At 49.5% G+C, this 15,032-nt stretch overlaps 1 protein-coding gene across 2 annotated transcripts in view; it reads right to left on the reverse strand.

Moving 5' to 3' along the window:
• The window catches only part of RBPMS (RNA binding protein, mRNA processing factor), a 177,618-nt gene that overhangs the window by 5,370 nt on the left and 157,216 nt on the right, over positions 1–15,032 (reverse strand). The window contains exons 6-7 of one of the 2 annotated variants that reach the window (XM_007447626.1): positions 7,551–7,678; positions 4,621–4,837 (exon numbers count right to left, since the gene is read on the reverse strand). In XM_007447626.1, coding sequence (XP_007447688.1) covers positions 4,706–4,837; positions 7,551–7,678 — 260 coding nt within the window. In that variant the 3' untranslated portion in view covers positions 4,621–4,705. Of the gene's footprint in view, positions 1–4,620; positions 4,838–7,550; positions 7,679–15,032 lie in introns of those variants that run through there. The other variant, XM_007447627.1, reaches the window with a different exon arrangement.

Genomic DNA, 15,032 nt, shown 5'->3' on the forward strand with positions numbered 1-15,032 from the left:
ACAAACCAGGCTCTTGCTTCCAAACAGGCAGGTGAAATGTGCTCAGACATCCCAGAAATTCACTCAACGCCACTCGGGTCGAGGGCACCCAAGCACGTAACACCCTGTGTCAGATTAAGTTCACAGTGGTTGCTTGTCATCCATTTTTAATTTTGTCAGACTGTTAATTTTTAACCATGTTTGCTATCAGGGGCCATTAGAGGTCTCCAGGAGCCGAGCTCGGTGAAGCGAGGAGCACTTCGTGGCAGAGTGGATGAGTCTTGAAGTTGGGTCGTCCCACTTTGCCATCCTGTCACCGAGTTCTGGCCTTGCCCGCTGGCAGCACAAATCTTGAATAAAACATGATCCCATTTGGAGCTGATTTTCCTTTTTCCTTTAACCTGTCACAATTGGTTTTCTTCACGGAGTTCACTTTCTTTTTACGGAGGCTACATTTTACATTTCCAAAGTTCCTTTGTAGCCTTAGTTTTGTTTCCGAAGCAGTCAGAATTCACGTGCTTTCAGATGGTATCTGGGTGACTATTCCCACCAAAGGAGGCCAAACACCCTGGGTGGACGGCCAGCTGACCCCACCTGAGCCTCCCCTCAGCTCACACCACAGCGACAGGCTGCCCTTCTGGCCCGGCCCCAGCTGCTTCTCTTCTTTACCAAAGAGTAAAGCCTGGACCCTTAGGTTTCTGCTGGCGGGGTACCAGTCCCGAGTCCCTACAGCCTAACTGCTTCTTAAGCTACAAAGGTGCTCAGGAGCCTCTGGGCCACGCCTGAAGTTCTGACCCCCCCCCCCCCCCCCCCCCCACTAGCTGTGTGAGCTCGAGCAAGGACTGTAACGTCTCTGAGTCAGTCTTCATCCATAGGGTAGGTATAATGAGAGGTTTGTGAGGAGTGAACACAGTGAAGCAGAGTCAGTGGCTTGCAGGGCTCAGTCAGTGTTAGCGTGGTGATGGTGGTGGTGATTTTATCCTTAACCCCCAAATATCAAGATTCTGAAGGTCCCTCAAAATAACCCCAGAGAACAAGCATTCATTCTTCCTACTTATAGATGAGGAAACTGAGGCTCAGGGAGGTTACAAACAAACAAACAAACAAACAAACAAGCTTGCCTGAAATCCCAAACTTAGCAGAACGGATGGAAATTGTCATTAAAATTCGACCTGCTGGATTTTAAACACTGAGGCCCCGATTACATGCCAGGCCCTCGGCACATCCCGCTGTATGGGTGGACGGCTCAGCAGTTAAGAATCCCAAAGGGGAGGCAGGCTCACAAACAGCACTTACAGGGGAGACTCACTGAGACTCAGGGACGGGCTCTCCCTGCTCACGAGGTCGGGGAGAGCACACACAGCATCTAGGGAGCGTAGCTTTACAGAGGAGCAAACGGAACACGCTTAAGAAACTTGGAGAAAACAGCGCACCAAATGAAGGCGATCCTGCTGCCGCTGCCCAGTATGGGGAAGGCTGGGCCTCAGTGGCGTAGCAGCAGCTCTGGCCAAAGGAACAACTAGACCCAACAACTCTGGAAGAATGGTTCTGCACTGCTTCTGAGAGGCCAGTGAGGACGGGGTCAAGGTTTGTGTCGCTGCTTTATTAAGAGGATCCTAAGTTCTTCAAATACCAGACAGCAAGAGGAGGGGAGGGGAGGGAAGGGACGGATGGGACAGAGAGGGTAAAAAGGGACAGAGAATTTGCTTGGCCAGGAGTTGGCCCCCCTGGGGGTTGGTTCAGCCACAGGACTACGACGAGAATAATCTCCCCCGAGGCACAAAATGTAACCCCATCGCCTGGAAATGAGGCCGGGCAGAACCCTAGCGGAAGGACTGTAGGAAGAATGAGCTAGAAAGCCCAGGGACAAACAGACCGGATGACCAGCAGCTGGAGAGTTCAGGGACAACAGCTCTGAGTGAAGCAACACACACAAACCACTTGGTCTCTCTGGGAATCCAGCTGTTTCCCACTCTTGATCTATTTCCTGTCAGGGACAGGTTTTCTTCCGACAGGCGTGTCCGGGCCTGGCTGTAGGGACTTCCTCCGGGGGACAAGTTCTCCCAGTGCTGGCACAAGCTGCAGACACCACACTGCTGGACGCAGGGCAGGTGCCGTCGCTCGGTGATGTCGGTGGCTGTCATTCGATGCCTCATTTTGCTCACCTATTCCTCATTCATTCTTTCCAGCCTCTGGCCTTTCGTCTGGCTGCAGCCCTGAGGACCCTGCGGCCCCATTAGTGTCAAGACATGCTCGATGTCCTTAGTGTTTGAACTAGCACAGCTTCGTGGGTAGCCAGTCCTGGGCTTTCTTCTCCTTGAAGACTCAAATGCTCCTTAAAAGGCTAACGCTTTCTAAGCCCTTACTGTGTGCCAGGCACCCTGTTAAGTGCTTTAACACGAGGGACGATTAGCCTCACTTCAGGCTGAGGAGCTTGTTCAGGGGAGGTCATGTAAATGGCAGCGCCTGTGTCTGACCAGGTAGCCCCAGCAGAGGCCAGGCCTCGAGGGGCAGGCAGAGGAAGAGGCCCCCCTGGCGGGGGAAGAGGGGCTGGGAGAAGAAAGGGGGGGCCCTGTGCTCCCTGGAGGCTGGCGCTGGGAGCACCGTGCCTGCCCCTCCTGCCTTCAGACTTCTATGGGAGTTAGGCCAGATGCTCCTAGGTGACCAGAAAGCCAAACAAAACAGGGAACTAGACAAGGCTGGTGCACGCAGGAGACGGAACACCAAGCAGCGGTTTCTCCCCACCCTCTGACCTTCACGGAGCTGCAGGTTTAGAGAGAAAAGTAAATGTCAGAGGATTAACAGTTTCATTTATGGCTGAAAACAATTCAAAGCCTTGAGCTGAACGGCCTCAAAGTCAGCGCTGCGGTCCTTCGAAGCCGTGGTCTCTGTGCCGGCCGCAAGCCCCGGGCCGCAGGCAGACAATACGCAATACCCGTTTGGGAAGGCCGGGCCTCCAGAATGAGGACGTCCGGGTTGAGCGTGGATGCCGCGCGGGAGGCGCACAAGCAGGGCGCGCAACTCCTGCCCCCGCCCTGCCCTCCGACAGGCTGGCCGTCTGGTGAGGGGCTCAAGCTGCCTCCCGTGGGCTCTGTTCACGGGCCCAGCCCTGCAGCATTGGCTACTGCCTTCTGAACGGGAGGGAGAAGCTGAGAAATCAAAGTCTTTCCCACACGCGCCTGGGTGGGAAGCACGGCCGCCCTGCCGCCGGGGCCGTGCTCGGCCGAGTCCGCGCTCACGCCCGCCCTGTTCCCTGCGCCCTCGACATGCTACCTGTCACCGGCTCCGTACTTAAATCAGGCTGACGCCGGTCGGGACCTCTTCCTTCTTCCTCTCAGTATTCGCTATGGGACGCAGGGACAGAGGAGATGCCTAATGAGATGTGCTTTAAAGAGACGTTCACACACGCAGTTCTTAAACGCTGCACAGTGAACACCTGGCCGGGGGCCCCCGCAGTCAGGCCACCCACACACCATCCTAGGCTTCTCTCTTCCCTGTCTGCCTGTGTCTTCTCCCCCATGGTTCATTCTGGTATTTGTTTTAGGTTTAGCCTTTAAATGTTTTCCATTGTGTCACAAGGGACCTCCCTAGGGGCATGTCTTACCCCGGGAAATCCGTGGTATGATTTTAAAACCTTTTGTTTATGTGTAGGTGATGCGTTCCAGTCACAAGCTGCACAGCAGCCCTGGGAGAAGGCCTCTGAGGAAGGGACAGGCAGTCAGGACTTGCTCTCTCAGTCCCACTTACCTGCAAAAGTTTCAGGCCCAACAGTATGATGCTGGTCAAGGGAAACAGTATTGTTTCTAGAGTGTCGTGAGGACACTGCATTTTACTGGCTTTCTCTCAGCCCCAGCAGCAACAAGACTAAAAGCAAAAATGAACCCAGACTTAAAAAGCTGAGATGTGTGACTAGGAGTTGAGAGGAACTGTCTGGACCTTCTCTTCGGAGCATAACTTTCCTAAAAGTCATGAATGAAACCTTCCTCTGCTGTTCACAGTGACTCACATAATATATTTAATAAACTTCAAATACCAATGACGGTGAAAGCAAGCAGGATGATCATTTCTTACAATGTTAACCATCTTCTTAGAAATCAGATGCTCTTAGAAATAGATGTTCTTTCATCCCTAAAAGTAAAAAGGCAATACTGAAGCTTACGGTCGGATTACGTTATCCAATAATTCTTTATAAAAAATGGGATTTGATGTCACATAAGCATCTTCAATTTAGAGATGGAGGCACACGACCACAGATGGAAGCTGGGCAGAAGTAGAAATATGACGCAACTCCTTTCCGATGACAATTTCTGTCTCTCCTGGGTCCTCCTTCTGGATCAGACAGACTTTTGAAAACACTTCCACCCTTGTTGAAGCAAGATATCCTGGCAGATGTGACACATGGATGCTAGAATGAGACTCTTCCAATATGCAGCTCTTGAGGGTTCAGGAGCCCAAGAAGATATGAGCAGCAGTGAGGCCTCGGCTCTGGACCAAGTCTCCCTGGGATGCTGAGTCCTTCTCGCATGTAAGGTATACTGAGTGTCACGGGCCCAGCTCTCCCAAAATCTGAGATAACATCTTAGCTCCAAAATCGCATCAGCATGAAAACAAAACGCTGCAGTCTACTTGAGATCGTTTTTTCTCTAATTAAAATTTTTATTGAAATCTCAAATGTTACCAAGAAATAGTTTTTGCAAAAGGGGGAAGAGCGAGCTAACAAGCAAATTCAACATGGGAGCTCCCTCTGCTGGTCTGCAGTAGGTTGATATGTTACAAACACATTCCCAGAGACAAATCTAATTTGCTGGAGAAGTGGACAAAAGACAGGTGTGTTGGGCTTTGCCTCAGGAGAGAAACACTAGAAGAAAAAAAAAATCCACGTCTCAAAACAGAGCACAACATCACTAAGAAAAGCAAAATTATTTAAAAGCTGATCTCCAAAGACATAATACGATTTCCAAAACAAAAATGGAATTAGCCACTAAGAGGACGCTCCATTTTGGTCTCCCCTCTGCTCTACCTCCAGTTAATAAAAATTCTCTCAGGCCCTCTGGGTGAAGGTTAAGTTCTGATTCCCTCGTCTCTGTCTCCAAGTCTCTTCTTACAGGCTTCCCATCTAGTTACAGAAGAAAGATCCAAGGAGTCACTGGAGCAAGGCCTTTCCAAAATTCCATCAAAGAATTAGTCTTTGGTGAGCCAGCACTGAGGTGTGGAAAGAGCTGGGAGTCGGGTGACCTGGCTCCGGTCACGGCAGAGCCACTTGCGACTCTGGACAACTCTCTCCTCTTCTGCAGTCTGTTTCCTCATCTGTAAAATGGGTCAGGCCAGCTGATCTGTCCAGCCTCTCCCAGTTCATTCTACGATTCTCACACTGGACAAAGACATTTAAATGACCAGATTTGTTCATCAGTCTTTAGGATACAGAACCCAAGCTTGCACTGGGAATGACCCCAAACAAGAAATGGGGTTGAGCACAAGGATCTCACTGGTATCAGAAGAGAGTCCCACCAACTGTAGGACTGATGTGACAGTACCAGGTGGATTCCTGGCTGGGAAAGCCTCAAGGTCAAGGAAGAGCTCACGGGGAAGGTGCCACCATGGGCGATACATCCCAGGAAAGCATAACGGTTGAGTCCATGTAATCTTGGCACTGTCTCCCCTCATCCTTTCTCACAATGGCCTGGGCTTTCTGATCTCTTAAGACTTTTTACCTCCTTCTCCCACCATATTCCCCAGAATGACTTTTGATTTCATCCGTTATATGAATGAAGCAAGGGCAAATTACCCAGACATCACGGCCAAAAGCCACCATTCGCAGTCCTTTCTGGCCACTGTCAACTCCTGCTTTTCCAGGACAGTGGTGAAAGGCTTTGGTGCTGACTAACCAAAGCCATGGATATTTAGAAGACCAGGCAAACTTGGCACCATTTCACGGTATTATTAACATTTGCCTCAGGTGTCAACTGATCTGTGTCTAGGCAGCACAGGAAGAGGTGGGTCACATATCCCCAGACGGCAGGGGTGGGCCACAAACACAGGGGACTTTTTGAGTTGCTCCACGGCATCTACAAAATAATCTAAGGTCACTACGAGCATTCTGATAACTCAGCAGAAGCTATCAGCCCGTTTCCTTCCCCTCTGCCCCTCCCCCGCTACCTGCCGTTGCAAGGGTGACCAAGCACTGACATGGACAAAGGTGGAGAAAGCAACAGGGAAGGAAAAGCAGAAAGCACAGCGAATCCAGAAGCTGGGTCATCAGTCTCGGAAGAACCCCCGTTACTCTGTTTTCGGTGCCAAATACTCTCACCACCACCACCTTTCTCCTCACTACTTTCTACCCCCTTCTTCCAACACAAAGGGTGATCACTTCCAAGGCCCAGGCACCGAGGCCTTCTCTTTGTAGCTTGCCTGCATAGTCCCTGGGAAGCTGGGTTGTCCGTGCACAAACGAAGCATCAACAACTCAGCTGAGAGAGAATGGAAGGAGGTCCAGCTGAGAACACTCCCGACCCCATGGCCTGCCTGGGAGACCCTCGCTGGGGCCGCTTATAGGTGTCTTGCACAACGCAGTAAGTTGTGTACAACATAAGACTTTTAATTCAGAAGGGTTTTCTGGGAAGCTGTTTATTTCATCCAGCCTGGTACACACACACTAAGCAAAACAAACAAAAACCCCACCTGTTCAGGCTGGTAATTTTTTAAAAACAGGCTTTCCTGCTTTTAGAGGAGTTACACGTGCAGTAAGACAAATGAAAGCTATGTTCTTTCTATCTTATTTGTTATTATTGATCATCACGCTGAATCCTGACCTTGATTGCTACTACTTGCACTAAAAGCAAAGCTAAGAGAAACGTCGTTTCCAAGGGAAGAGAAAGGGTTGGTATGTAGACAGTAATCTTTGTGAAGAAACAGCGGAGTTTGTTTATAAAGCTCAGGCTATTCTTAACTAAGAAAGAAAGCTGGTCAGAAGAGATGCCTCTACCTTGACCTATAATTACATTTAAGACACTATACTGTACCTCCTTTTCTACAGGGTCTCTTAAAAATGGAAAAAAGGAACCCTTAATCTCTTCTTTAACATATGTATCATAGCACATAACCTTCCTCCTGGAAGCTCCCAGCTTGCTTCTTCGTCCCTAGAGCTCCCAGAACACAACAGAAGAGATCTCAGCACACAGGAGCACACGCAGACAGGTAGCTCTTGTAAAAAGCGCACGCCTTCCTCTGCAGCCCTTCCCCACGGCAAGGCACACACATCTCTGCTCCCGTGACACCCTCTAGCTGGCTGGGGAGGTGACCTGGGCCCAGTCTCTCGTGTGTGATATGAGGGTGAGATCATTAAGGAAGAGAGAGGTGTTGTTTGGGGCAAACATCAGGCAGTGGGTGGTATCATTGCTGTCAGACGGTCCTCGGAAGTCCTGGAGGAGCGTCAGCTTGATTCAGAGGGGATCAGTAATCTCTTGAAGGCGGATCTGTTAGCTGGATAGGGGTTAGTTGTATGGTGTGCCCTGGGGAACCAGGTTTGAAAGGGCTGCTGGTGGAGTGAAGTCGTGGCCGATGGGTATGAATTACCTGGGCATGCAGTGAGGCGGGGTAGGTGAAAGCAGGAGGTAGAGCAGGCGCTAGCTCCGCTGGGTACAGAGGGTACGGGGCCCACACTTCAGGGCTACTGGGGTAAAGTGCAGGCACTGTGAGCTCATCTGCAAGAAAAGAATAAGGGAAGAGTTAGTGGTTACCAAACAGCTGGCTTCAAATCAGAAACAAAACACCCAGTGTAGCCCCGAGCCCCAGTCAATGTCAGAAGTCAAGTCGCTCTCATTCTTTCAATAACCTGTTGGCTTCGGTCCCCCAAACACTAAGCAGGAGAATGGTAAATACAAAATGGACCAAAAAAAAGCGCAAGAAATCTGCTTCCTGTCTGGCCTGCTGAGATCTCAGGCCCGGGCTCCACCCTGGACACTCTGATGTCTTTCCAACTGTAGCTCGGGGGAACCCACGAACAGTGGGGACTTCCTGCACCAAACAGCAAACGGGGTCCTCCGAGGAAAAGAGGAAGAAAGAACTAGTAGGCCATCTCCCATGAAGACTCACTGCAGAGCCTTTGGGAGAACAGCGACAGACCAGAAGGACTGGAGGACTTTCCTGTGAATCAGCATAATTACTACTGACAAGTATCGGGATCACCAAGCATTTTCTGTTTAGAAGCACAAGGCCAGACATTGTGCCTATAGGGCATTTAAGGTGTTAAAAGTTCAGAGAATTGAAGTGCAAAGCCTGGGGTATGCTGATTAAAGTTAAGCTCCACAAAAATCCAAATAAGGACGTTCACAATTGCTGTTTACACGGATTTTATTTTCTAGGGGAAAAAAGATGAGTCATGTTGCCAACTGACTGGTCTAAAGGGACCTCGTGGACCTCCGATTCCACTCAGGTCAAGCTGCAGTTTGCCAGGTTGAAGGGCAAGTGCCGGGCCTCAGAATGGATCAGGAAGCAACCCATTAAAGTAACAGCAAACACACAAGGGAGCGTCTCAGCAAAGGCAAAAATAACCTCAGTCAATAGTTCTGAATCTGGAACCTGTGAAGCAAGCCATCTCAATACGTGCTTTTATCACCTGTCAAAGTCTGACATCAAGTAGGCCCGGGATGCCCCCCAGGGCCACCGAGGAAGTCAGGAAAAGGTGACCTGGTGAAGCCATCAGTGCCTGTGCCATTCAGGATGTCCCACAAGTGTACAGTGCATGTGACCCAAGGTCAAGAGAGTCCCTTCACTCCCTCCCACCATCTAAAGCCAGCGCAGGCCTGCATTCTAGGTCTCCCCCATCTCCCCCAATTCTGATCCCGGGCAGGGTTTTCAGCATGAGAAGGGGGTTAGACACAGAAAACCGCTTTGCTGAGTGTGACGTGGGGACCGCTCTACAGAACGAGCGGAAGGCAGCTGAGGCCGTGTGCGCGTCTGCGCCAGCGGACAGGGTGTGCGCATGGCTCCTGTCGCCAGCCTGCGTGCAAGAGCTTCCAACAGGCTGAGAGACGGTCCAGAGCTGACCAATCAGGATGCGTCAGGGGGCAGCCGGGGATGCCCACAAGGTGGGGTTATATATGTGGCCGCCCCGACTCCCTCTCTCAACAAGGCAGGTGAAACGACCTCCTCAAGACATGGTGATGGGAACACAGATGGCCTATCTATCTAGGCTGGGAAGCCTAGGCCAAAAGAGCAGACTAATAGTAATTATCTGGAGAGGAAAATAGCCCTCTTTAAAATGATCAGGTCTATACCACCTACTTCCAGTTCTAGGGTGTGTAGGTGTCTGCAGTTTCTGTAAAGAAATTCCTTACAGAGGGGTTAAGAGAACGCTTCACAGCCCCCCGTGTTTCCTGTCGTGATGAGACCACATGATGTCCATTAGAGCAACTCTTGTGAGAGCCCAGCTCGTGGAAACCAAATACCGCCAGAACCAATGCCTCAGATTTTATTTTAAACAAACAACCATTCTCAGGAATGGCAAGCTATTGCCGTTGCTGTTATTGTTATTTCAGCTACCATGCTATTTTAAGACACTGAGTCTTTTTTTTTTTTTTTTAAAGGCAAGAGTCTCAAGACCTAGCACACACTAATTTCTCAGCCCACGCTTGTCCAGCCCCACTGTGACGGCAGAAGTCTATCAACCAGCATCAGAGGGGCTGTGCTTGGCCTGCAGCCTGACTGGCTAAAGGTGAGGCTGGCTGCAGGGCACCCTGGGGCTTCCTTTAGAAAGGTTTTAAAATGTGTGTCTTTTAAGATATCTGATCCTAAAGAGATAGAGTCTGGGTTTCAGTCTCAGCCTGATGGAATTTACGATTTCCATACATTTCCACATTTTATCCTAAAGCATGACTTCACACTGGGCCTATACAGATGCTTGGAGACAACTCACTGATTAATATTTGCATAAAACCTAGTCCAGCTGAACGGGGGGGGGCGGGGAGGGGGACCTGCTTCCAAATCCTCTAAACCCAAAGCTGCACGGTAATAGTACATAGTCAGGTAGTGAAGCAGAGGCCTAAGAGCGACTAGGGGAAATGCACACAGGATAAATCCCTTCTTCCATCTCCTCTCAGTATGGATCTGGAGTTACGGTCCGGAGGAAGATGCACTCAAAATATGTCAGCGGTGATGCTCTGTGTCGCTGAGAACGGGGAGAGGACGGCAGGGAGGGGGTTACCGACGACACATTCTGCGGGCAGGAGCCAGGTCTCACTCAAGTCTGCACCCCTGGGCCAGCTCTGACCCTGGCATTTAGCCTGCAGTGATGCTTGTTGTACTAAATAGTCCCCGACAGAAAATTCTACAAGTTTTTTAAAGATACACCACTGTTTTCTTTGTTAAATGAACTGAGGGAATATCCATAGGAACTAGATCTAAAATTTCTCAATCCTTGCAGTATTTGTCATATACACCAAAAAAAAAAAAAAAAAAAGGAGAAAATTTCTTTGTTAAATGAACTGAGGGAATATCCATAGGAACTAGATCTAAAATTTCTCAATCCTTGCAGTATTTGTCATATACACCAAAAAAAAAAAAAAAAAAGGAGCAAAGGCAGAGGCTCAAACAAGAGCAAGTGCTTTTGAGCAAGAATCTTCAAAGTGAAAAATAAAAGCGATGGAACCTTTCTTCAAACATGTTTCCCAGAAACTCTTGTTCACTAAGAGTGCAGCGGTTTGGGTTGACCTGCTGGTGGTCGTGGGGATGGCTGGAGGACCTCCACCCCTGTTGAGTCCCCAAAAAGTACACCAGGATTCCGGAGAAAACAGCTTGAAAACCGCTCCTGCAGCTGCTCTCACCCAGGGACCGGTTTTTAAAGTAAGCTCTTCAAAATCTCGGAAGTCTGAATTCATTCCTGTAGCTCCTGGAAGCCCAGCTGAGAGGACGGGCAGGTGGGCAATGAGTAGCCAGAGCAGGGTGGGGAAGAAAGAAGGAACAAGGAAACACCTGGGAGGGAACGAAATAGGCTCTCTTGACGAACTTCAGTGGCCAAGGTACGCTGAGCCCCTGGAGGGCCCAGGGGGAGCTTGAGAGAGCTTTAATGGCCTCGCAAACTGAGGTGTTGATAAATCTGACCCAAGCAGTACAGCGGGTAAAATAACAGGAAGAAAGGTAAACAACCCAGGTGGAGCTATTCACTCCCTCCCCCATGTTCCCAAGCCATAGCTTCCCATCAGCACTGCAGCTCCCACAGGTGGCTCCCTGGACCAGCAGAATCAGCAGCAGGGGTCACGGGGCGGGGCCGGGGAGTGCAAATTCTCGGCTCACCCCAGACCTACTAAACCAGACATTCTGCCCTCCAGGTGATTCCGATGCGCGCCTGAGTCTGAGAACCACTGGTATCTTCCTACTTATCTTTCTTATTCTATTATTAGCTGCTTGAGTAAAGTGTTAGGCATTTTGCTTTCAAAGTGCTCAGGATAGTACCTGTTACACAGTATCTGTTGAATAAATGAATGAAACACTCCAGGAGAGAAAATGCAAATGACAGCGATAATCCTGGACTTGTTTTGTGAGTGAAACTGGAGGGTCAAAGCAGACCCAGCCTGACATCCCTTGCTTGGCTCAGGGCCACCCACGAGTGACAGAACCACACAGGCACAGCAGAGGCAGCCGGCCCTGGTCAGGATCACACCAGTGGGAAAGCAGCCCTCATGGACACCTGCATTTCACCACGAGGCTGCAGACTCCCTGAAATGGCACACACTCTCCTTTGATGGAAGAGGGCAGTGAGCTGCATAAGCTTTGTGCATCTGTACGCTCTTTTTTGTTGCTAATGTGGTCTTGAGAAAATTACAGCAGCTAGAGACAGGTTTTCAACAGCACAAGCTCTTTGTACGACTCCTGGGTGGAAGGAGAGGCGCCAGCACCGCTCAGGTGGGCTTCACCTTCTGGAGTCACTGCGCAGCCTGCTCTGACTTAATAGGACGGGAAGGCTGAAAAAAGAAGAGAAAGTTTGTCGCCCTAGGCCCATTGGGATGAACTGTAGTCGGGGAGGGGGTTAAGGTCCCCTAAGAAAAGAGGCTCTTGACCACCCAGAGTGAGCCAGGCCCCAGTGAGCAGAAAGAGATCAGAGGCCCAGGGCTTTTGTCTGGGCCTAATCTGACCCTCCTGAGAGGCTGGGTCAATCCTTTCCCTTGGCGCCAGATCTGGCTACATCCTTTTCTCCTTTTGCACCTCTGAGGATAATGTTGTTGAGGGCCCACAATATACATCTGAATAGGCCTTTTTCTTAGCATAAGAGTATGCAACCAGGAAAGTTCAAACTGAATTCTAACCAACAAAGACTAAAAACTTCCCCAATTCCGACCTCCAATCCCTTTGAAAAGAAAGAACTGCAAAATCTGATGAATGTTTAAACCAAAAGAGCTCATGAAGATCACCTAGTCTGCCTTTTCATCTGGATGAGGAAACAAGGATGCAGACAGGCGAAGCTTCCAGTCTAAGGTCACATTGAAACGGATAAAGATGAATGATTCTTAGAAACAACTGAGATAAAGAGGAACAAGGAGAATTTAATGGACGTAACCTTACGATAGTTGCGAACACAAGGTCCAAGAACTTTTAAGTCAGTATTTACTTTGTCTCTTGGATATTTCTATTTGGAAATATTCCACAGCAATCTCATGCTCAACATGTCCGAAACGAAACACACTCCCTCCAATGGCCTGTCTTCCTTGGTTCCAGATTTCAGTAAAAGATGCTGCTTAGCTGTCCAAGCCAGGGTGACCTGGAAGTCACCCCACCTTCCCTCACATTCAATCTTTCACCAAGGTCCTATTGAATCTATCCTATCATCACTGCGATCCTAACTCCCATCACTGGATTACCGAAAAGGGCCTCCTGGGCCGCCACACTGCACCTGGGTCAACTTTAAAAATACACAATTTAGTAACGTCACTCTCCTGCTTAAGTAACCTATGATTTCTCTTTGCTCTCTGGACAGGATGTGACCATAGCCTAGAAGACCCCGCACGATCTTGCCATCACCGCCCACCTCTCCAGCCCGGCTCTCACCTGGTTTTCCCTGCCGGTCTAGGACCCATCAGCCATTGTCCTGGCTTGACCATACATGGTTCCCTTCCCACTTCTAGGTCTAGTACACTCTTTTTCCCTCTGCTGGGAGTGTCCTTTCCTTTCACCTGGCTTAAGTCTTATGCATTCTTCAAAGGATTCCACTTAGATGTCACTTCCCTGGGGGTGGAGGGGAGGTGACACTGGTCTTCTTGGGAGCAATCAGTACCCTCTGTGTTCTGCTGCATTCTGCACCTCCCGGCACAGCCGTTACTTCCAGGGCTCTAAGTGCTCACTCTTTGCTTACCCTGGTGCCTACCACCAGAAAGTATCAAGAAGTCAACCATTTGCTCATACTTGATAAAAAGAATGGAGAAAAAAAAATACCTTGCCCTTCAGGAGGAAATGAACAAATTCTAGGTTCATTCAATTCCATGTGGGAGAGAAATAGGTACTGAAAGAAGATGAACGTGAGAGCATGCCAATGCTACTTTTTAAATAAGATTATATTTCAATCCTGTTTTTTTTTTTTTTGTGGTACGCGGGCCTCTCACTGCTGTGGCCTCTCCCGTCGCGGAGCACAGGCTCCAGACGCGCAGGCTCAGCGGCCATGGCTCACGGGCCCAGCCGCTCCACGGCATGTGGGATCTTCCCGGACCGGGGCACGAACCCGCGTCCCCTGCATCGGCAGGCGGACTCTCAACCACTGCGCCACCAGGGAAGCCCCTCAATCCTGTTTTAATAACGCCTATTTTCATACTTTTTATACACAGCTGCTGAGAGCTTGTACGTCATTATTCCGGATCCTCATTAAAAGCTCTGGAGAAAGGGGCAGGAATGGGTGTCTCATTTTAATGATGAGAAAAGATCTATCCAAGGTCTCATAGTGTCTGAACTGGGATTAGAATCCAGGTCTCATGTCTCATGGTTCAGGCTCCCTGTCACATACCATCCTGTCCTCCCTGACATGGGGATGTCGCCACTACTGGTGGTGGTGACAGGCCCCTGGAGAGCAGGTGGTCTTCATCTCTAGCTTTTAGCATACTCAGTTTACTGGAACAAACTCAGGGACAGAGTCCTCCAGAAGAGCTTGCCTGAGAGATGAAGAATTTGGCCAGAAAAAACAGCAGCCATGACAGAGAAGACCCAAGATTGATGAAAAATTCCAAAGAAAAATAAATCAAGGATTCTGTTAAGCAATCAACTCCTACTCACATACCTCTGCAAGTAGTTGATCCAAGTTTGTTAAGTAAACCCTTGAAAAACCAGCCTTAAGAGGCCCACTCTTTTGAGGACTACCCCATTAGGACATGCTCTTCTGGTGTGAGGGCTAAAAATATAGCACATTCCCCATTTCTGTGGCAGAGCAAAGTGCACATAGCTCCTGCAGAGGTTTGAACAGTGTCCCCCCGCAAAATTCACATCTACCCAGAACCTCAGAATGTAACTTTTTGAAAACAGAAATTTTGGAAATGTAATTATTTAAGGATCTCAAGATGAAATCATGCTAGACTGGGGGGGGGTCGGGTAAATCCAATGACTGATGTCCCTATAAGAAGAGGAGAGGGGAATTCTCCGGTGGTCCAGCGGTTAGGAGTCTGCACTTTTACTGCCAAGGGCCCCGGTTTGATCCTTGGTCGGGGAGCTAAGATCCCACAAGCCACGCAACGGGGTAAGAAGAGGAGAGGACACAGCGAAGCAGGTGAGGTGAAGATGGAGACAGAGGGTGGAATGATTCATCTGCAAGCCAAGGAGCGCCAAGGACTGCCCGCACCACCAGAGGTTAAGAGAGAGGCATGGGACGGTTTCTCTCTCAGAGCCTCTGTAAGGAACCAACGCTGCGGATGCCTTGATTTCAGACTGCTGTCCTCCTAAACTGTGAGAGAACATATTTCTGTTGTTTTCAGCCACCCAATTGCTGGGAATTTGTTGTCACAGCCCTAGAAAACTTCCGGTTCCCACAAAAGGTCACATACTTCATTAGCTCTCCAAGAAGGTAAGTTTAGGGAAAGCATCAAA

The sequence above is a fragment of the Lipotes vexillifer genome, unplaced genomic scaffold (genome assembly GCF_000442215.2).
Source record: "Lipotes vexillifer unplaced genomic scaffold, Lipotes_vexillifer_v1.1 scaffold1318, whole genome shotgun sequence".
Taxonomy (NCBI): domain Eukaryota; kingdom Metazoa; phylum Chordata; class Mammalia; order Artiodactyla; family Lipotidae; genus Lipotes; species Lipotes vexillifer.